This window comes from Aphelocoma coerulescens, chromosome 1A (assembly GCF_041296385.1).
Source record: "Aphelocoma coerulescens isolate FSJ_1873_10779 chromosome 1A, UR_Acoe_1.0, whole genome shotgun sequence".
Classification (NCBI taxonomy): Eukaryota; Metazoa; Chordata; class Aves; order Passeriformes; family Corvidae; genus Aphelocoma; species Aphelocoma coerulescens.
The window spans coordinates 62,817,445-62,841,013 of NC_091014.1; the positions used below are offsets into that span (position 1 = coordinate 62,817,445).

The 23,569-nt window shown below is 39.1% G+C and overlaps 1 protein-coding gene across 4 annotated transcripts in view; it reads right to left on the reverse strand.

Annotated features, from left to right (window-relative positions):
- The window catches only part of DGKI (diacylglycerol kinase iota), a 205,117-nt gene that overhangs the window by 106,921 nt on the left and 74,627 nt on the right, over window positions 1-23,569 (reverse strand). For 3 of the 4 annotated variants that reach the window (XM_069003139.1, XM_069003140.1, XM_069003142.1), the window contains exons 2-6: window positions 21,413-21,521; window positions 10,613-10,708; window positions 7,745-7,819; window positions 5,250-5,306; window positions 4,519-4,584 (exon numbers count right to left, since the gene is read on the reverse strand). In XM_069003139.1, coding sequence (XP_068859240.1) covers window positions 4,519-4,584; window positions 5,250-5,306; window positions 7,745-7,819; window positions 10,613-10,708; window positions 21,413-21,521 — 403 coding nt within the window. Of the gene's footprint in view, window positions 1-4,518; window positions 4,585-5,249; window positions 5,307-7,744; window positions 7,820-10,612; window positions 10,709-21,412; window positions 21,522-23,569 lie in introns of those variants that run through there. The other variant, XM_069003141.1, reaches the window with a different exon arrangement.

Consider the following 23,569-nt stretch of genomic DNA (forward strand, 5'->3'; position numbering starts at 1 on the left):
ATACCAAGAAGAAGAATTAAATAAACAACCATAAAAAACATGCAGAGGTGCCCTGGTCTTGTTAGGTGAGAGATTGAGTTACAATCTCTCTATACAGGGCAGCTGAGGACAACCCTATTGATACTCAGAAGGGGAGGAGGCTCTACCTGCCTGACCACCTTGCAGATTCTTCTACAGATGTCCCCAGCATGCACTCAAACCAGTTTGCCACACAGACCTCACTGCCAAGACCAGCTCCTGAAAAGGCTTGTGTCACCTCTGGCTAGATTTTTGGCGTTTTGTTTCAGTCCTTCCCCTAATGCCTCAGGGTTTACATTCAGAGAAATTCAAAGAGTAGATTCTTCATAATGAGGGTGATTTGGCAAATTCAGGCTTAGCAATGGAGTGTAGTGAAGTGGCTTAACAAAGACAAGCTGGCCAGATACTTCTGGCTGGGCACGTCTTGTCTGCCATTCAGTGTGGGCATAAAAACAGAGTGACAGTAACTGTGATACAAGTGGTGGAACAGAGGTCTGACACTGGACAAAACACTATTTCTCATTTACTTACTCTAGTGCTTCGAAATGTTTCTCACAAATCTCACTTCTCCTTGTTCCAAAGTGCATTAAAATAAAAAGAATTATTTCAGTCCCTTGTGGGCATGAAGTGTTTTGGTTTTTTTCTGCTTTGTAACAGCCGGGGGAAAACTCTTCTCTCTCAAAATCTCCACTAATTAAAACTAAATTCAGTATATTAATTCCACAGCCCATCCGCTGTGCATTTTAAACATATGGACTGAGCAGCTTGTTTGGTTCTGGATGGACTGTTTTTCATTTATTTAGTAAGGCATTTAGCTTTTAGGGAGTCATTAGAGAAAATGATACAGCAATAAAAACATATTAATGATAAGTAACAATAAACCATCACTTTCCTTCCTCAAATTGCTTTAAAAATGTGAGCTAATTCTTCCTAAGGAAGTTTCGGGTAAGATAGCATTTATTTGAAAGCTGGCTTTATGAATAAAGCAATTGATAAAATAATTAAATAAAATATTTAATAAAATAATTGATAAAATAAGTCACAGTGAGATTTGATAGGGACTATTGGACTGAAACACAGGAACCCGCCATATTTCACTAGAAATCATATTTTCTGCCTTCTCTGAGTGAGAAGGAAAATTGAATTTTAGATGTCCTCGATCATGCAAGAAGGTCTGCACCAAATGAGAAATTTTGAGACATAAAATGAATTTCAACTCTTTGAGAACATCAGTCTAACAGTCTATGATTAGCACTGATTCTCCAGCAACCAATCCCTCCACAACATATGAAACCCCATGTTGTGAGCTGCTCCTGTAGAAATAAACAGTAGTGCATGCCAGAAAATATGGACTCTTAGGAAAAAACACCTGAATGTCCATAAAACCAGCTTGTGTTGGTAATTCAACCTGTCTGAATAGACTGAATCAAAGTACAAATTAATATAAACACCCATGCACCAAGCAGAGCACATAGGGATTACCAGTTCTGATAAGTTTTATTTATAGTCTCAGAAGTATTTATCATTAAGGACTATTTTCACACCAGTGTTAGGGCTACTTATAATATTTTTGCTGGTATTTTCCTACAATAGATTTTCTCTTTTTAGTGCTCTTAGAGATACCCTAATGCAACATTACTGTAGGAGAGCCAGGTATTATTACAACTCAAATACAGACTGCAGCAGAAGCACTTGGATGGTGATCTCTGTTAAAACAATGAAGAACTAGAACAGTCTTTCAAATACTAGAAATGTCAGTCCTAACTTTACATGCAGCTCTGCATCAATCCACAGGCCTCTAAAGGGACCAGTGACAGAGAGACACTGCAGACACATAATGCAGGTGTATAGAGGACACCCTGCTTTGGACACCACAGAAGGTTGAAGAAATAATTTTTGTTTAGCATTATGGTCCAAAATGTGCTCTCAGTTTCAGAAAGCCCCTCAGCCACTGCTAACTGGAAGTATATGAGAAACAGATTTCTTTTCCATTCCTCCTTTCCATTTCCTTTTCATTCTTCCTTAAGCTTCTACTACTGCACATAGTTATGAAATGGATGCTGGGCCACATGGTCTGAGCATTTTTATTTCATATTATATAAAGATAAAAAATGTATCCAGATTTCTCTGATGATCCCAGGTAACAAAAAGCTAACAGCTATGAAACTGTCTTTTTTTTTCCACATTTTCAAGAGAAAGAAAAGAATTCTTATACATCATGAATGTTGTTGATACCATGGCTTGGGAACACTTAATTACCATCTCTTCCAACAAAACAGCGATGAAGCATTAATGCATGACAGGTTTGAAACAGCCAAAGGTAGTTCTTCTCACAGCATGTAGTTAAGTTCAGGAATTTCTGCTAAAGGATGATGTAAATGCTACAACTTTACAAGAACTCAAGGCTCAACAAGGCAAGACCACAGGGAAGAAATTATGATAGGTTGTTAAATATAAAGCCACAATTTCTGGGAATTCATGAGACAAAGACAGAAATAGATTGCTTGGTTACACTGCACATTCCAGGTCCCCTTTCCCTGGTATCAATTTCTCTATATAGTACTTCAGCAGTAAATCAGGGAAATCACCCTTGGGAAGAGTAAAAACCTAAAGCCTAGATGAGTTCATATAAGCTGTATTTGCACTAGCAAGTAATGTGTGACAGGGTAGCACAGGCTCTGTCAGTACTCAGGACACCACACACAAGGATTTTCAGATAATTTTACTCTGGATTAGCTGTAGTCTGGTCCAGTGGACTGAATGCCCACTCATAACTGCAGAGTAAGCTTTCAATTAAGTTTAATCTAAAAGTTCATTTGTGACAAGACTGTCCCACATGTGAACCATTGTAATAATAAGGAAACCATTGTGATAATAAGGGAAATTTCTTTCAAACTGCATTTCTGATCTAAGGTGGAGCACTGACATGCACCTGTGTACTCAACTTTTCAGGAAGTGTCAGCCATGGCACATAATGGCACACAGAATATAAAGCCACAGGGCTATGTTAAGGATAATGGGGTGCATTCATTCCTATCCACTTACTTATGATTTGAAGCATGAGATGGGTATCTCCTAAAAACATTCTTTATTTGAACTGTTATTAATGATCATATTTACCCATCCCATTCCAGGCATGGGATAGGATTATTACAACACAGTGAAATCTACAGGAATCCTTAGGTATTCCATGAATAATGGGGGGGGTTTGCTTTAAATTTACTGTCATTCCATTTCTATTATAGTTCCCCTTTTCTTGCAAGATGAGAGAATAATAAAGGTGGTTCTTACTTGGATGTTTTTGAAATGTTATAGCAGAGCACATGTATTTTGCTGTAATAGGAGACTGCTTGGCCAGTAAGTATAACTGATTTTTTTGGATAAAATTTTCTCTTATTCTTTGTTTCCTGGCAAAGAACAACTCTACTACAGTATACTCATGTTAGTCTTAACTGAATGTTCCCTATTTAAGGAGAAAACTGAGATTTTCTCTGAACTTCTCCATATTCTCTGATGGCTGGACTTGAACACCTATATTGACCAAGGCTGCCCATACCCAGCACAGGTTTTGATATGACAGCCAGTAAGCACTCTCATTGCAAAATCAACTCCAAATGCTTCTAGGGGAGATCCAGGCCAAGAACACAGAGAAGGATGGCAAAGTCATACCCTAAGAATGCTGTATGCAAACTGCCTTGCTGCACTGTTCCTATGGTACTTGCTCTACAAGGGCATCACATTTTTATTGCATGTCCTATTGCAGCTGGTAGCTGAAAATCTGCATGAGTATCCAGATACAAATCTCATTTTCCTCTGACTGAAGTGCTGTGCCGTGGAGATGAGACATGGACTTTCTTACTAGTTGTAAAGAGAGAGGTAAAAGTATAACATAGTGGTAGAGAAAGGAAACTAAATCCCTGTTAATTTAATTTTTAAATATATCTAAATACATTTCAGAGGTTCATAATATTTCAGAAGAAAGACCTTCAGTAGCTAAAATACTTCTTCCCCATTTTTATAGGTTTTTAAAAATAAACTTTTACAATCTATGAAGCAGAGGAAACATGAAGCAGTCTCACAAATCTTAGAGTCTGCTAGGGCAGAAGGAAAGCAACAGCATTTCTTTTCCAGGAGCCTGAAAAATAGGCCATCACAATTTTGGCACAGAGGACAGCACTACAAGAACATTGTATTAGTACAGGGTTAGCTTAGCAATTAAAAAGGCTCAAGGAGTCACAGCTTTCCTCCTCCTCATTTTCAGCAGCCAGTACAACACAACCTCCCAGGACAAATGATGTGCTCCTTCCTGCAGATGCAGCTGCCTTTCTCTTCCCACGTGGGAATCAGGACTTTTATGCTCAACGTCTCAGGCTTGTCATTAGCCATTAAAAGAGGCCAAGTGTTTGTGATAGGAAAAAAGGCAGTGACTAGAAGGATCTACAGGCTACCCAGAATTTCTGAGTGCCCTGTGTCGTGCTTGTGCTGTGCTGGAAATCTTACCTTTCCACACTGCTTACATTTGCCCTCCTGCCTCCGCCGGTGCACCCAGTGATGCCTCACAAAGTTCTGCAAACAAGGACAAAAAGATGTGGTTTAGGAAGCATTGGCACCTTGCAGTCAGTGGTACCATCTATGTGAAATTTGTTAACAGACACCAAACAAAAAGTCCCTTCAGCCAATGGAGTAATTACTGGAGCAAAATGCACAGCAGGCACTGCAGGAAACCTCAAAAATCAACAAAACTGTAGGAGGAATAAGGACAAGGTGGTGTTTTCTTTATCTACATTGAAATGAAGCCAGAACTACTTCCTCAGTATTCAGGTTTTTAAATGTTTGATTTTATCTTTGAGATACTTCTAGAGGAGAAAAAAAAAAATATGAAGAGAGTACAAGTGAAAGGAGAGGGAAACAGACTTTTAAAATAATAAAAATACTAGCTCAAAGCCCAGGAAGAAAAAAAAAATGCTACCACAAAAAAAGGAAAAAGACAGAATAACTGAACAAATGGGTGAAAGACAACAGAAAGGTGAAATGGTTTCTGCCAGTGTAAGTAATAGAGTGCTTCGGCTAGAATTCATTTTACGTTTATTCTGGAGAGGAGAGCATGTTCCACTGGGAACAAATTCTCTGTCTAAGACTCCTCTCAATCTAAAAGCACTTCTGCAGCTGCACACCAGGGGGATCAAGACACATGTCAAATGAAAAGCTATCGTCATTTGTCCCTTACTTACTTCTCTGGGAGATCTGGAGCCTCCTTCTCGGAAAGTCGGTTTGCAGCGAAAATTAATCTGGCATTGAAATAAAACTGTTAGAACTTAAAGTGAGCTGAAAGAAAATTTATTCCAATATTTTTTATCTAGGCCAGACTTCCAAAGCATTTATTATCTGTTAAAATATTAACTTCACTAGGTAGAAAAAAGTAACTTACCTGGATGTCAGAAAAATCTCTTTTCATATGCCATATTAATTCTCCTTGCTAGATCTCTACACAGCCCCCATCTGCACTAATGCTATTGCTGCCTACTCAGTTCAAATATTTAAACTGCCTCCTCCTTCTCGGAGGAAACATCTTCATCTGTTTTATTTTTCTGAAGATCATTTGCAAACAAGTGCACACTTCAGCTTAGGTCTCAAAAGTTAGTAGGTGCTGGAAATCTCACTCTGTAAGACCTTTTTGCACATCCCATCTTTATGTCTTCAGAAAAAAATCTGTAGAGTAATTGTCATTTACATAAAGAACCATGCAAATCACCATAAATTTCTACCCTTTCCTTAAATTAGGATGTTTTCATCCACCTCCCAGCCACAAATCATTTGGGGAGCATTGTACTGTCTCATGCAGTAGTATTGCTAATTCAGATGGGAGAGGAAAGACAAAGAGGACAACAGGAGTTTCCACGAATGGAAAAAATTTTTAGGAAGGTGAAGAGAAAAAAGTATTTAATTTTAAAAAAGGTAGTCTTTCCTAGAGAAAGGGAAAAAAAAATTTGAGAAAAGAAAATCCACAGAAATAAGAATAGAGGGATGTAGAAATTTTAAAAATACACTGAAGATAGAGGCCTGGAAAAAGCCCAAAGGATATGTGAAGTAAGGCTGCACTAAATGAAATAAATTCAAGTTTGAGTTGACTAGCCTTCAAAGAATTAAATTTAAAGATACTGCAAGCTATGCTTCAGTTATGAAGGTAGAAGGACCAAGTTTCTCCAAATTCAAATACAACCCTCCCCAAATAAATAAGTTCTTCCCTCATTTAATAATTGCCTTCAAAATAATAGGTCTAGGGAGAAAAATAAAACAATAATAAAAAACAGCGCACAAAAAAAAAAAGAAGTAACTTAAATACCTAGTGCTTATAAAGAAATGAAAGGCATTGTAATATTAGTCTTCTTCCCTTGCTCTTCACCTGGAATGGCAATTTGTTGCTTCACTGCTCACTCATGGCAGGCTGGAAAGACCCAGCTTACATTTATTTTGCTTAAAACGTGCACCTTTGCAGAGAGGGCCAAGCAGAAGACTTACCCACCAGCTTTAAACTTTATAGACTTTATAACAACCCTCTGCCAAGAGGCAGATTTCACAGTCTCCATAATGGCACAGGCAAGCTGGGTTTTATCTAAGTGCTCATTTCCTCTGGCTGGCAGTGCCACCAGCTCGCTGGGCTATGGAAAGTCAGCACTGCTGGTGATGAAGGAAGTCATGAAAAATTCACTGGTAACATTTTGTGCTGAAAGCATGCGCTAATGTTAATTTCACTGTGGATAAAAGCATCGGGGGTGGAAATGGTACCTCTCCAAGTTGGTATTATGGCAATCACTGTGGGATTTGTCAACAGGAGTCCGACTCCTTGGAAAGGAAAAAGCCCTCTCCTTATAGGGTTGCTGCTATAAATTCGTTATGCATCAGCTTCTTTTATGAAGGACAACATTGCTAAACATATAGGAGTGAAAATGAAGCGCTAATGACAGCAGTGGGGAAATTCCCACACATATTTCTTTTCACATATCCCACCAGGAATGAAAAGGGTGGGGGGAGATTTCTCTAGCACATTTCCAGTTAGGCATAATGAAGACAAATCACTGAGGGGAAAATTGAAGTCAGTGATAGATATTCTGTAGGTGCTTGGGTATGATCAAGGATCCTTGAAGGAAATGCAAAGCAGGACAGATGCTCACAGAAATAATGGTAGTATACAGGAAAGGTTCGATGTTTTCTATTTTACAGACAAAAAGTTGATTTCTGAAGTTTTGAGGAGAAAACAGTATAGTCTAGTAAATACAGGGGGAGAGGTTCACACTAGCATCTTATGCTGTACTGCTCATCATAAGTATAGCTGTCATATAATGAATTATGCTGGCTTTAGCTGGGGAATTCTAAAAGGCCAATTTCATACATGACAGGACACTCCATTTTCTAGCTTCAATTTTTAATCTAGAAGTAGAGGCAATTTATTTTTTAAATTTTAAAACTGTGAAAGCATTCTGTAATTTTTGGTCTTTGGTTTTGAACTTTGTTGGGTTTGGGTTTTTTTATGGTTCACAAGGTTCAAAGAAATATACTTAAAAAAAAAAAAAGTGGAATTTTAAGCCAGCTTTTGTTAACAAGTACATTGTTAAAACAGCTGTGAAAACTTAATGTGGCATATATAGTTTTTAACAGGCTGAAACCTCACTAAAAGAATTAAAAGCGTGTTGGCTACATCAGGCTCCAGAAGATGGCAATGTCTTACCTTCTCTAACTGCTCCATGCACGCGTTGTGGACCACGATCTTGCAGGCAGCACACTTCCTCCGCAGGGCAGACTTCTGCAACAGGTAAGGGACACGTGTGTGCATGGAGGTGAGCTATTCCCTCAGGAAAACAAAGTCAGCTGAAAAACAGATCTTTCACTCCCTATGCAACATCCCTTTTTTTTTTTCGTCTTTTGGTGCTCTGAACTGAGTACAAAACAAATAAATAAATGAAAAGATTTGAAGCTCTTCTGGCTTTTTTTGTGAGAAACACAGCCACAGCACTCCAGCTTGGGAACTAGAAGCGAATGCCTCCCTTTAGGTAGAGGATCAGGTTGCTAACACTGCAGAGCATCACTCTAAAAGCAAGCATCCCATGAAGATGATGAGTCAAGGCAGTGCAAAGAGGAGAAAAATTGTACATGCAAATCGGTGAACTTGGATCAGTTCACAAGAGGTCATTTCATGCTTATCATACAATATTTCATTTGATTGGCCTGACCACTGCCTTGCAGAAAAATACTTGGGTCATTTTAGCAGAGAATGATGAAGTTCTCAGAGAATGCTGTTAAATGCTTATGAAATGTTACAGCAGGGACAAAATTCTCAATGATGCTGGTTAGCTTTATTAATTTCAGTAGGGCTTTTGAAATAATTTCCATCGAATCCCCTGGGCCAAAGCATATCAAAGGCAAGAGAATACATCCAGAACAGAGAATGCATTTACTTACTTTACTTCCATAAACTCAATTTAATTAACCAGATGGAATTAATTTTCATAGAAATTTAACTTACAGACTTGTGCTGGGGGGACAGAAGATTTATAAATACATGCTAAGTTGATATTCCTTTGCTTTGGATTTTTACACTCAATTTATTCATGTCCATTTAAATCGCTAATAAATTAATTCTTTATAGTTTTCAGCATAGTTTAAATAAGCTCATGAAGAAACAAGAAACACAGCTTCAGCTCACATTATGGAATAATTCTAATAATTTTATTAATTCTCATCATTATCTAGATACACCCTAACTGTATATGTACACATGTATGTGGTGTTCTAATGTTTCACCTGAAGAATCATGGCATCGTATAGCAGACTAAGCTTTCACATGTTTTGCTACTTAGTAAGTTCATGTTTTTAATCTCTGTGAACACCATATGCAACATATTATTAAATTTCCATGTTACTTTCAGTGTGCTAAATCACGAGGAAGAATTTTCTCAGTCTTAGAAAGGCAAACTTCTGCTGAGAACCCAAGAACCATCACACTGGCTGAGACCAAAGGTCCACTCAGTGAAACAAATCCTGTGTCCAGCTTTTGCCAAAGCTCAGTGCCTCAGGACCAATGTAAGCACACAGCAAGCACACAGTAACTCTTTCCTTGAGTATCACCACACAATCAGCAGTTGTTGGGACTTTGCTTCAGCACTCTTAAGGAGCCATAGGCTTCTCAGGCTTGGCCTTAATGTTCTATTCCATAATGTAACCAATTTGGTAATCAATTTGTATCACAGTATCCCACAGCGGTAGGGAGGAGAAGAGAGATCCAGCAGGCAGGAATTGTGCAGCAAGATTGATTTATTTAATTATTTTACAAACTCTTTTATAGACTTTTTTCTTCATAGTCTAATTGGTCCGAGGATCAGCCACCCCTTGGGGTGATTGGCTAAAATCCTAAAACATCCATTGTCAAAATATTTTTCTACTGTACTATAAACAAAGCTCTGCAAGGTCGCAGGTGTTCACAATTTATAGAACTCTGCTAATATCTTCCGTGAGAGAGAAAAATATCTCACGGGACTGGAAAGAAACAAGAAAAATTCTTGCTAGCAGCATATTTGTATCCACAAATTTGCTTGAGAAAATTTGGGAGATGGATATTAAATTTGTGCTATGGAAAGCACTAGTATTTTGGATCCCATTGCCCTGAAAACTGGGGGTGATTAGTGAATCAAAATGCTTTGATTTGAATTAAATGCTCTGAAGGTGGAGGGGGGAGGGTTGGGGAGCATGGTAATAAAAGCAGAAAGACAGTATCATGAAGAGTCTCAGACAGCACCCACAAACATCCCAGAGAAGAGGAATTCCCTTTAACCTTCACAGTCCAAGGTCTAGGATACCCCCTTGAGCATTGTTTCAAATCAAGGACTTGAACACAGGATCCCCACTCTCTCCCCAAGCTTCCGAAATATCAAAACAAGAAGGGGTTGGGTATTTTCTTCTCTTTGGCTGAAGCAATTTAACTGATACACTGGGCAAAAAGAGCTCCTGAAGTAGACTGGCATTGTAACAGTCAAAGAACAGACACATGGGTATGAGATCAGTCCAGTGAAACTTTTTCATACACAGCAGAAAAGCTTCAATACAAAGCTAACCTTGAATATTCCCAAAGAGGAGAAGGTAAACACTCAAATATGAGTGCACTCATTGCCAGTGAGTGCATTCAAGAGTTTGGAAAATTCAGCTCAAACAGTTGCAGTGACTAAAATTGCAGAAATTTGATCAGGCCCTCCTCTCAGAGGCTGCAACAAGTGATATATTTGCATATATTTTTATGTAAAATAGACTAGTGTCTTTTAATATTCCTGAAACATCTCAGTATTATACCCTTTTTTCCCCTTACCATGTTAGTAAAACTGTTCATTACATACATTCTCACTGTGTAAATAATCTGGGTCAATCAAAACTGGTTTGGGCTTTTTTCCTGAAGCAATAAAGTCTTTACCAGCAGCCTTTTGCCCTTTTTGCTCTCCTTCTGGAACACGGGCAAACAATTCAAGCTCTCAAGTGACTGAGCACTGCATCAGTCTGAAGCCAGACTTGTTACCTCAGAAAGAGAAAAAGAAATCCGAAAATAACTCACTGAGAATTTGACTTGGCAGCTTTCCTCCCCCAGGTAGCAGAGGTCCCCAGAAACATTTGTCTCTAGCCACAGATGCTCTCCATTCACAGCATTTTCCTGAAAAAAAAAAATACTTGTTAATCTGTTTTGTGAATATCAGCCATGTGAGTATAGAGGAAAAAAAATTTTTTTGATTTTCAACATCAATTCAGAAAACTAAAATAAACTAAAAAACAAACAAACAAACAAAAAACACCAAAAAAAAAAAAAAAATAAAAACCACCATACCACTGGTGTTCCTTTGGTTTTCTACAACACAAAGCCATAGCAGATAACACTATTACCCTGGCTGACCATCCCAGCTTAAAGGATGCTGACAATACAATACTCCAATCAAAACCAAAGTATTTTTGAGCACACTTCAGTTAAACTCTGCTGATCTTCTTCCCACATGCTGCATAGTTTAACTGGGAATTCAGATTTCATAAGCATGAGGTGTACACAGAATTTTAAAGAAACAGAAAATCCAGAGAGATGAAAGAAAAACACAACTAATGAACTTTCAACTGGAGAGATCAAAAAATTTGAGAACTGGGCACAGGAGTGAAAAGCAACATGCTGACTGTAGCTTTAGGATGATGGGATAAACTAGACAAGGGAAAATGCTTTCTTTGAAGTGGCTGGGTCAACACTCTGTTTGCAAATACATCAACAAAACATTACGCAGCCAGGAGAGACCAGACATTATATATGAAAGAACAGCACATTCATCTGAGAACATTCTCAAAAAAGAATCTACCTAGCACACAGATATTTAGGAGTGATCAACAGGCTAACATCTAACTTTGTCTTAACAGCCTCATTTGACCAAATTTGTACCTTGATTCTATGCAAATTCTTGTTCTAGGGAAACTTGGTTGTAGATAGACTATGGGTTTCACTTGCCTGTAATCCTGGTGTGACTAAAAAGCCTAAAAGTCTCTGCACACTACTTGAGCAAAGGGAATAAATAGGAATTCTCTTCAGCTAGAATTAGAGCATGATAGAAAACGCTTTGACAGTCTGACATTTGGTTCCCACACAGCAGAAGTCACAAATGATGACGCTCACCAAACAGATGGCGTCCGACAGCAGGATGCTCTGAAATAGCCATCTTGGATAAAATTATTTATTTAAAATACCACTGTCAGTTTCAAAGTGATAAAATGAGATAGCTTCTCTTGCCACGCTGATTTCTTAGATAATGCAGAAAAGTAGAAATAGCAAAACCCTTTGCTTTCTAGAGTGCATCCACAACAGCCAGGACCTATGCAAGGCTTCACACGGTGCCTACCAAAAGTATGGCATTCACTTCAAGTAAAACAAGAGGACAAGAATAACACTGGCTGTTTTCTGGTGAGAGGTCTACCTGCCTGAAGATCTTTAACTTCATCAGTAATGTTCCAATTCCCAGAGCACAATAGTTTAGGTGAGGATTTTCAACACTTTTATAATGCAAAATAATTTCTAAGAACTTGCACTAACCTAAGAAGTTCTTCAAGCCCTTCTTAGAGGGTACATTATTCAGATTTTAAACTCTGTCCCTCAGATGTGTCCTTATATTGCAGCTATTTTCTCCTCAGCAGCAGGATATGAGCTCACCAAAGCATGCTTGACCTGAGCAGGTTCTCTGCTGACAAAACAGTGCAAACTCAACATTATAATCCAGAGGTATATTTCATAGGTAATAAAAGATTCTGATGAAAGACGAATTCTGAAAGCAAAGTAAGAAAGCACACAGCTCCTGGGACAGAATTTTTAACAAGGAATAAAAATTACATTAAAAAATAGATTAACTGCTGCTTCATTCAGACCAGGTCCACACAACTTGCCATCAGGATTTCTAAAGATAAAGTGGCCTATTTCCATAACCTAGTTCAGACTGTTTGTTCTGTATTGTTCCAGATTGTATCATAGATTTACATGTCTAAATTTACATCACCATGTAAATAAAATTAGTCAGTAGTCTACAAGGATCACCTTCGTAGTTCATGTTATTATAGAGTTCTAACACAACTAAGTAATAAAAATGTAAATAACCTGATCCGGTATAAGTGGCACACCTCCAGATACCTACTGCCACAATTAATTTCACCTCACTGTGTGTGAAAACTCACAATTTCAATTCCAGCAAATTGACTTTTGAAAAATCTTTCATCCTGAATCAGAGCAAAGAGCTGAGGCTGCCCAAGATGAAATGCCCTCCCTCAAAAATCTTTCCTTGTCAGTTAATTTGTCTCAATAAGATCAAAGGGAATTACTGTTTTAAATTTTACAGGGCTCTGTCATTCATATGATGAGACATTCTCTTGCCACCTATGAAAACCAAGATGATATAGTCAAAAGAAGTGCTGTGACATTTCATAAGCCAAATTTTTATTCACTTCTGACAAAAATTTTTTACAAAAATCAATACATTTCTATAAAGAATTTTACTTCAATAAAACAGTACTTTCTACTCCAGAATTTACAGGCAATATTCCACAACATGCTGGACAAAAGGGCACTCATTTCCACCTACCAACACAGAAGCCAACAGGAAGAGGTCCCTGGGATCACCTCTAGGATGACATCTTGTTTAACACAAAGATAAACCACAGTACACGTTCTGTCATCACTTGTATATTTTGAGACAGACTTTTTTTTTTTTTTTTTTTTTCCATAAAAAGCTTTCCAGTTTGGTTTATTTTGTACTTGATGTCTTTACTTTGGCTTTAGGATTTAATGGCTTTTAAAGAAGCAGTTGTTCTCCTCCTGTCCCTGAAGCCACAGACGCCAGTCTCATGCTCTTGCCATTTTCCTCATGCCGAATCTGTGGCTGTAGAGCTACACATAAAATCAGTTCAGCTAATGGAAAAAAACCAGATATCTTATCTCCCAAATCAGCTAGACAAAATGACTCACCCTGTGACCACACAACTGCTGGATCTGACACAAAGAGTGGTGGGTTAAAGATGGCTTCAGCGGGACTAATGTTTTTGGTGCCAGCTCAGTGTTGGGCCACCTCAGCTGACCCATCAAATCATGCTTTTGGGCTGGCATGGTTCACTATGTGGAAAATGAATACTGTCCATCATTATGGATAAAGCAGCAATGACTGTGGCCTAATAAAGAAAACCAGGAACACTCTCTCCTCACCAGCTTCCCAGCCTTCACAAGTGTGTGAACTCAGTGTCTGGGAAGAAAAAGAGCCACTGCTCAGTGAAGCGGAGGCAGCAGTGCTTTCCTGGCAGATGCAGCCTGGCTCACAGGGGACACACGAACTCAATGTGCTCCCCTAGATGGAGACCTCCCATTTGATTGCTCCTGATCCATTACCACCTTAATAGCAAACAAAAATAATTTCAGTATAGCAAACGTTCCTTGCCTATGAAACAAATACCACACACAATCTCCCCTGAAGTGGAAGTGAAATGAGAATTCAAGGACTAGGAGTTTGGGAACAATGTAATTACATGCATGTGTTCATAACTTGCTGTGCACATTTCACTAATTTAACTAGATTTCTTCAAGTGCTCCAGCACAGTAAATGACAGAGCAAGAATTACCATTTTTCTAAAGCCCTCCAGTATCTCCATACCTCACTGCTCCTCAGACTACAGTCAGCATGGTTTCAAAAGCAGTGCAGATAAACCTGACTCTTTTAATTTGCTATATCAAGCAGCTGTACTTATTCAGCCAAACAAATGAACCAGTCAGCCCAAAGTTCTAGTTCAAAAGAGTTGTATCTCTAATTGTAACAGGAGGAATGGAACTCTCCTCCACTCCCACTATGACTGACATTCCACAAAAACTTATTTAAGAAAGATATCTAAAATAAGTCAGTAAGAAAGATTTCCCTTTGTTAACACTCCAGCAAGAGAAAAGAATCTTCTTGCAAATCTGCATTTGGGCAATACTTATGATTAGTGTAAAATTAGTGCTCATCAATCTAAACTTAATTAAATACATTTGTAAGAAAAATTATTAGTTTTGGCCCTTTTATTTATGAGCTGATTATTGAGCAGAAACAAATTTATTTTGATGTCTCTTTCCCAAATGTCTTTCTGTCTTGTTTGGTTTATGTTTTACCCTTAACTCTGAAATTGCAGAGTTTGCAATACTCATGCTGCAAATAGGAGCAATGCCTCAGATATTTTTCTGTTGATATATATTCTCAATTTTAACTCCATCTTAGGACATTTTAATTTAGGAATATTTTTCTTGTAGAGGTCACCTATTTTTTAATGATTGCAAATGTAATACATGGACATAGAACAAAATAAAACAGCACAGAGATATGGTTCTCCTTTCCCCCATCATGCTTTCCAACATCTCTGCATCAATTGCATTTTGAGATCCCCATAACCTTCAGCTAAGAGATCACCTGTATAGAGAAGCAGAATGACAACATTTGTCTTCATGGAGCAGCAATGTTCAGATGCTATCAATCGAGTTGATAATTCCCTATGTTCTCATGAACCACTGCTTTGGCTGATAACAGTTTCATTTCAGCAATGTGAAAAAATACATGTTTTCAAGAAGGGCACCGTCTGCAAAATCACTGCATCCTCTACACCACTGGAAAAATACAAGGGTATTTTTGGCCACCATTTTGAAATATGACAGACCTCTTTCCTCTTTAGATCTCTCTGGAAAGAATCTCAGTTCTCAAACCTTCATGAAAAAGAAGCAGCAGAGTAGAACTGCTGATCCAGAACACTGCACTTCAAGTGTCAGCTGCACACAAAATTTCAGCAATTTCTAAATACACATGGGTCTTGCACTCATCACACACAGGAGCCTTCCACACAGCCAGCACGGCCCACACCCGACAGAAAAACACCACATGCGGCCAACGGTGCGAGACTGGACGGGTCTTTCCCCGGTGCCAGGCCCGACTGAGATCAGCTTCTCAGCTGAAGGCTTGCAGATGCCAACTTTTCTTCCAAGTCAGAAAGAAGGGAAAGTTAGAGTTGTGTGAAAGAAGCTAACATGGCGACTCCAAGGTCAGTTGTGAAGGAAGGGGAAGAGGGCGAAGGCACTTCCAGCACTGGAACTTAAATTCTCCTTGCAAGCCATGGTGAGGACTGCAATATTTCAAACTGTTCCTCTATAATTCATTCAAGTACATGGGGGGATGCAAAAATCCACGCACAGCTCATGAAAAATTACTCAACTCCAGAGCCCATAGATGTTGTGAAAGGCTTCTAGAGACTGAAGAAGAGAGCCTTTGCTTTCAGGCTGGAGTAGCTCATCCTTAAAAGACTAAACCCAATGGCTAATTTGGCCCATGATTGGCAGTGTGGGAAGACATATTTTTTCACTGCAGCAGATTTTCCAGGCAGACTGTTGGTTTGTGAAAGTTTGAACCACGCTAAAGAAGTTTGTAGAGAACTATCTCCCATGGGAAGGCTCCTGAAGAGAAGAAACTCTTTTCCTTAAACATAAAGAAAGACTCTTAAGAAATAAAACACTGGTCAAACCCATGTTCTGTTTCCCTTGCATGGGTTGGTGGAAAGAGGGACGGTAATGGAAGGGAAAAGTGTTCTGGAAGTTTGCTTTAATTTCTTATTATTTCTTTTTGCTTTTAATTCTGTTAGCAACAAATTTTATTTATACTGTAACTGTTTAAGTGTGGACCTGTTTTGCCATGAAGTTTCTTTTCGTTGTCCCCAATAATCCTTATTTCACCTTATGAAAAATGGAGTTTTAATTTCCCCTTCTCCGCTCAACTATTGTAGAAGAAAAAAGAAATAGATTTTTGTGAGGCTTGGCGCTAAACCAGCGTCAAACCACGACAACAACTTACTTAATTTGAACTAGAATTCCCATCACTTCTTCATGTTTTTATGTGACTAATGGAATACCCATACCCTGACATTCTCCTTTTATCATGAGAGCATCTAATAATGTAAAACTCTTTTCAACTGAATACCCAATTCCCAATTCACAAAACTTAGCCTTGAAGACCGTCTAATGGAAGGAAAGCCCATCCTTTGGTGCAAAATTTAGTATAGCTTTTAGGCACTTATGATTCAGCAGCCAAACCATTCATGGGGAAAAGAAATAAAGTTATCTATATTGAGGGAAATGTTTCATCATATGTAAAACTTGTACTACTGTATTAACACATATGCTAATTAGCCAAGCTTTAGCATAGCATTAGGCACTTCCAAGCACTTACTGTCCATGAGAGTAAGCAGACAGAAGTACTGACTGTTGCCAAAAAGGCACAGAATATGATGCAACAGACTCATTTCAAAGTCACACTCACTAATTATGAATACCTCACTGGTATAGGTCTCCTCACTGTCTTATTTGTCTAGCCCATCCCCCCAGATGGGCTTTTTATCTGCATGGATATTATGGAAGATGGTGTCAAAAACCTTGCAAAAGTCAACACAACAGCCGTTGCTCTCCCCTCATCTCCCAGCCAGTCATTTAATTACAGATGTCTGTAAGACTGGTCAGGGATCATGTCGCCTCCATAAATCAATGCTGAATATTCTCAATTATTTCTTATTCCTAATATTTTTGGAAATTACTTCCAGAAGGATTTGCTCCATAACCTTTCCAGGAATCAGGGTAAGGCTGATCAGCCTGGTCTTCCCTGGATCCTCCTTATCGTTCTTGAAGACAGAATTGACATTTGTTTTGTTGCAGTCCTCAGGATCATCCTCTGACCATCATGACCACTCAAAGACAACAGACTGTCCTAGCAGTGGTATCAGCCCTCAGCACTTTTCTGTGCATGTCATCAGGTCCCATGGACTTCTGTGTGTTCAGTCTAAGTATTCCCTAACTTGATCATTATCCACAGAAGTAAGTTTTCCTTCTTTCAGACACTGGCATCAGTGACCTGGGATTCCTGAAGGCAGCTCTTACCAGCAAAAAATTGAGGTAAAAAAAAAAAAGGGGGGGGGGGGGGGGAACTGAGCAATTCAGGTTTTCCATGTCCTTTATCACCATGTTCTCTGACCTATTCAGTGGCAACCCAACCTTTTTCCTGCTGTTCCTATCACTGTTGATTTGCCTACAGAAACCATCCTTGTAACCCTTCCTGTTCCTGTTAGATCCTACTCTAGATGAGGTCTGGCTTTCCTTACTCCATCTGTGTGAAATCAGGTAATGCCTTGTACAATGCTCCTGACCTAAGCCTGCTTCCACATATTGCCAAATACCACTTTTCAACTTCTATTCTGACACATAATTTTCTGTTCTTGTTAAGTCTGTAAGATTTCTGGCTTTGTCCTTTACACACATAATTTATGGTATAAGTCATAATATTTCTCTTCTAAAATACATTCAATGTGTACCCAGAGAACTCCAGCTATTCATTCACAGAACACAAAGCACGGATCAGTCAAGTTTTTTCATTGACCTCCAAAAATGGAAACTGAGTATCTTCAAATGCTTCTTAAGATATGGGGGAAAGATTCTAAATCTCTTTGTCATGGGAGAAGGAAAGAAATGGGCATCAACAGAAAAAATGCACTATGAAAAAAAAAAATGACATATTTGGGGATGTTCAACACTCTACTATTCTCTACTATTCTAGTGGCTGTCAATATTTTTGTAGGCACCATAGAAAAAAGAGCTAGAAGGCAGTACTTAAAATTACAGGAGGACTTTGTGTACAAGCTTGTGGTTATAATCCTTGGTAACAAATGGCAGTAGAAAAATACACAAAGACCTAGATCCTCAGAGGCACACAGGCAGTGTATTGGGTGGCTCACTCTGTACTTACTTGAGAATCTGGGCTAGAATTACTTACTTACTTTATTATTTAACACTTAGAAGTGATGTCTAAAATGGAGGAGTGTGGGAGAAAGGGATATGCATAAACATATCACAGGGGCAGCCATCTAGGTCAATTCCTTTTTGGTAAGGCATCCTCAGCACTCCCCTCTGGTTATTATAACACTTACTCCAGACACTGTATTCTGTATGGCCCTGGTGTGAAAAGAAAACCTTAAATTATACAGTAACGCTACAAGTTAACTTGAATTAGGTGTAACAAATGTGATGAAACTGGACACTTGTAAGTATGTTAGGGAAAAGAAACCTCAGGGAAGAGAGGCAGTAGCAACAACAATAATAATGAATTCTGTTTTTTTCTGTAAAATGTCTTGGGGGTCATGAGAATCGTCACCTCTGTTTTACAGCTAGAAAGGCTGATGTACTGAGAGGCAAAACAGCTCATCTGAGCTCACTCACAAGGTAAGTGACAGAGCAGAGAATGGAATCCCACTCTCTGACTCAGTGCCCTGTTCACAAGACCATCTGATAATGGCAAATCACCTGCAAGGAGTTCTCAAAAATGGAGGCGATGGCCAGGGAATTCTTTCCAGTTATTACTGTGAAGACTGTGGTAGAAAACATTTCCTTCCTGCTAAGTCAAGCGACAATTTATGTTTGTGTCACTTAGACTTTGAAAAGATCTCCTATCATGGGTCCTTGGAGAATCATCCTCAGAACTACTGAAGAGCAGGATGATGTATATGGGGATGCAACACACACCGATCAATGCTGCCTTCCAGTGATTACATACAAAACCTTCTTCCCTGGCTCCGACACATCAATTGAAATATCTTTTCACTCTACCAAATACACCTCTGTGTAGATACAAAAATGCTGCTAGCAAGGATTTTCTTGCTATTTTCTAAGTCCGTGAGAGACTTTTCTCTCTCACAGAAGAGGTAGCAGAGTTCTGTAAACAACCAAATACCTGCAGCCTTGAAAAGTCTTGTTTATGGTACAGTAGAAAAATATTTTGACAATGGATGTTTTAGGATTTTAGCCAATCACCCCAAGGGGTGGCTGATCCTTTGTCCAATTAGACTATGAAGAAAAAAGTCTATAAAAGAGTTTGTAAAATAATTAAATAAATCAATCTTGCTGCACAATTCCTGCCTGCTGGATCTTCTCTCCTCCTCCTCCCTATGGCTGCGGGACACGGTGATATACCCTAGGGCCCAGGCCTGCGGTAATACCTCTGGACTTAATTTAAAATTTAGGGTTTTTTCTTTTTTGAAGTTTACTACATTTTAAAAAACTTTGGTCCATTTCAACCTCTCCAAGTCTCCAAACCTTACTTCCATCATACCTCAGATTTGAGAAATACCTTTCTCCTTTTTACCTGTTACTACAGCTGGTCAGTTCTCCTCCCACCCACAGATATCTTCCACTCACTATCCTGTCCCTCTCCCCACATGACACAGGCTGCCCCCCTTTTCCAATCAAAGTGTGAAGTAAAGCAGCAACATCAGTCTGAGAGACTGTAAACAGCTAAGAAATTGAACTGATCAAAAATCTAAACCATAAGCAAGGAAGTAAACTGCAAAAACACCACACACAATTAAAACTCGCAATATTTAATCAATATTTACCAACCTATAGCGAGTCCTGCTGTATATGAATCATATGAGGTAAAAGGAGGAATGATCACAGGATCATGGATCATCCTGGTAAAGGAGTAGCAGACAATTGACTGAGTAAGGGCAAGCTGTGGTTGTCGTCTTGGGGTTCAGGGTTGTTTTTGGGGTTTTTTTGCAGGAATTGTTGCCGTTGGTTTTTCCTAAATACCGTTTTCAAAGGTGTTAAATTTAGCTAATGTGCTTAACCCTTCACTTATGTGACTGATCCTTCAGATTTCTACTGAACAGCAGTGCTGGCTCAAAACAGGCATCTTTACTACCTTGTTGAATCAGTACCTGGGTTTGCTGGAATGAAAGAACAAGCTATTCTCCAAAGCACTTCCAAGAGGATTCTATGCAAGCTTTCAAACTGCAGACCTTCATAGTGAATCTAATCCAACTTCATGCTACACAGCCTGCAAATTTTCATCCTCTTAAACTTTGAGTGCAACAGCTGGGGTTCAAGAAGAGCAGGCAATCTAAAAAGCAATTCTGTTTTGATATAAAGAACAAAGATAAATATAAGCCATATTCATCAAAACAGAAGTGATCTCCAACTAAAACCTGCTTGGGTGGCTGGTGCCTTGATACTGTAATGTATCAAGCTCTTTACCAACAGCCAAGTGTAAAATTTACTGCATGCTTTGCTTTAATTGAGACATTTGTATGACCTGCTGGCTTATGGCTCATCTTAGCTCGTACCTGTGCATAAGCACATGGGAGGTGTGTAGGGATGGTTATGAGGAGGTATAGACTTGCTATTATTACACACAGAGAGGGTGGCCAAACCCTGGAACAGTCTTCCTAGAGAGGTGGTTGGTGCCCCATTCTTGCCAGTGTTTAAAAGACATTTGGACAATGCCCTTAACAATCAGCTTTAACTTTTGGCCAGCCCTGATGTGGTCCAGCCCAGAAACCTAAAAGAAGCAAGATAGGAGAGGCAGAAACATATTATCCATGTCTATATGCCAGCTTGGGCCCAGAAGAAATCTAATCACACCTGCAAAGAATTGTGACCAAAGATTGCAATTACTACTCTACAGACCCAGACAACTTGACGTGTCTTCAGCCTTAAATTTCGCCCATCGAGCAGAGGCACAAAACCCTGCTGTGCTAAAATTAGATCAACCTTTGTTGGCAGACTTTGTCAAGAAGGAGGATGGCAAATGTAGCCAGACAGCTTCCAAGCTGGAAAATCTGTCATGTTTTGCTCAAGTTCCCACCAAGTTTTCAAGTCTCTGCCTTATGCTTCATAATAGAAACATGTTCCTAATGACTAGCACTAATTCTGATAGAAACACAATGTCTTATGTTGACTTAAGGATGGAGAGAGCACTAACTAGAGATACTGCTCAAATTAACTGCCAAAAAACCAAACACCTACAGTCCACTCTAAGGCCGCTCTTGGTTCCTTCACAGGTCCATTGGTGACTGCAATGTTGAGGGAATGCACAGGAGCCAAGTGCTGGAGGCCTGACCTGGAGATTGCTTTCCTGCAAATTGAAAAGAAGAAGAAAAACACAAATAAATGGAGTGTATATACAGAGTGTATATATAACAAATATGTATCTCAAACATAATTACCCAATAACCTCCCCAGCCTTCTCCAGAAATCAGAAGAGGCAGCACTGCATCTCATTTCAGCTTCAGTGAAATGGTGCTTGAATGCCATCTCCTGTTAAAGCAGTTTAGGGAAAGAATAAAGCAACCTGATCACTGGAAATTACTGTTTAATGGAGATCAGTTACTCATCTGGCACTAAGCTGAAATATCAAATCCAGTGTACTATCTGTGGTTATGTTTGCCAGTGGAGTCCTCATGCATTACACTTATTCCTTACACACCAACTAGGCCTGTTAAATCAATTTATGCATAATTCAAAATACTATTTATAGGAGAGACAAAATATGAGTTTATACAAAGAATCAAACACCTGTTGCTTTTTCTTAGTTAATAGGCTGGAAAAAGTCATCCATTCAGCATACAACTACATAAAACAAGGCATGGGGATGCCATTGGGAAGGAAAGTCATAAACCACCACCTTCTTTGATCCTATAAGAATCCCTCAAGGAATTACAGCTTCTTTCCACTTATATTTCATTTCCATCTTTCTGGCCCAAAATCGTATTTACAGCTCTTGAGGCACAGATGTGGCCTTCTTCAAAAGTCATAGGTGGTAGCCAGAAACCCTCCTGAAGCTGTCTCCACAGTGCTGAGGGGATATCCCCACTGTCTGTCTCTCCAGAGACATCCAGCCCTGACAGAGCTGCCTCCACCAGAGAGCCCTCAGGTGGAAGCACAGTACACTGCCAATTCGAAGCTCAGCTGCACCTGAACAGTCTGTTCCTAGAGCTTCCCAACATTATTGCATTGTATATATTAGAACCTAATGGTACTGGCCAAAATAATCTCACAGCTTCAGCTGCAGTGATTCAAAAGAGGACAAAAATCATCTCAGAGAGATAGCTCCCTTTGTAAGCCAAATACACACATCCCCCACAAAGTAAAATGACAGACTGTTTGTGTAAAGTGCATTTTTGTGATACTGCTCCCACAGTGCTACAGCTATTTATAGCATCTCTTAATCTTACCACTGTCCCAAGGCAATAAAGGTCAATTGAGCCAGTAGAGACAATCCAGGTCAGCCATATGCTAAATAAATCTTTTCATTGTCCTGAAAATATACAGTTCAATATATATCTGCAGTAAAGGAGCTTGGAAGCCTCGCTGCTCACAGTGCATGTCTGGAAAAATAGAGTGAACTGAACTAGAATGTCTTAAATCCCCTCACTTGTGGTCAGCATGAACAATTCAGAACATTAACATCAGCCTCTGATCTTCCAATACCCTCTTTCTACTTAATGTGGGCAAGACTTTGACATTAAGGCGTTTTTTTCCAAAATATTTTGCATTTGACAAAAAAAGGGAAGAAGCCCAAGGAAAATACTCTTACCATCTGGCAATGTATCAGGAGGGAACAATTTAGCAAGAAAGATTTTATGCCAAATATATAAGTACAACATAAGCTACACATCTCAATGACTGTATTAAAGCCTTAGAGAAATAAGCTACAAGAAACTACAAAAATGTTTTTAAATGTATTTTTCAAGAAAACTTCCCAATATTTGGCAGTCTACTTTTATGCTGTTTTCAGTATCAATGTAGTTATTCGGGCTTCCTAAACACCAGAGCATATTCTTGTATCTATTTGTGGTTTATAATGTGTTAGTTTATTTGGGTGGAAACAGGGCACTATCACTTTTTCCACTCTGCATCACTGATGGGGTAAAGCAAACCTACTTAGGCTGTCCTCACAACAGAGGAAGGTAAATATGTGTAATGAGTGGTTACAGACATCTCAGCATCAAGCCTCAGATACTATTTCAAGTCAGAATTAAAGATGTGCAAGCCTCCCACAGGAGAACCTGAGACTTGGCCCACATTTCCTTAAGAGTGAGCCGAGGCTGATGATCCTTTTTGGGGGAGACCTGGCACAGTTTTGTGCCAAAAGCCTGCCCTTCCTCTGCGTGCCAAGCTGGA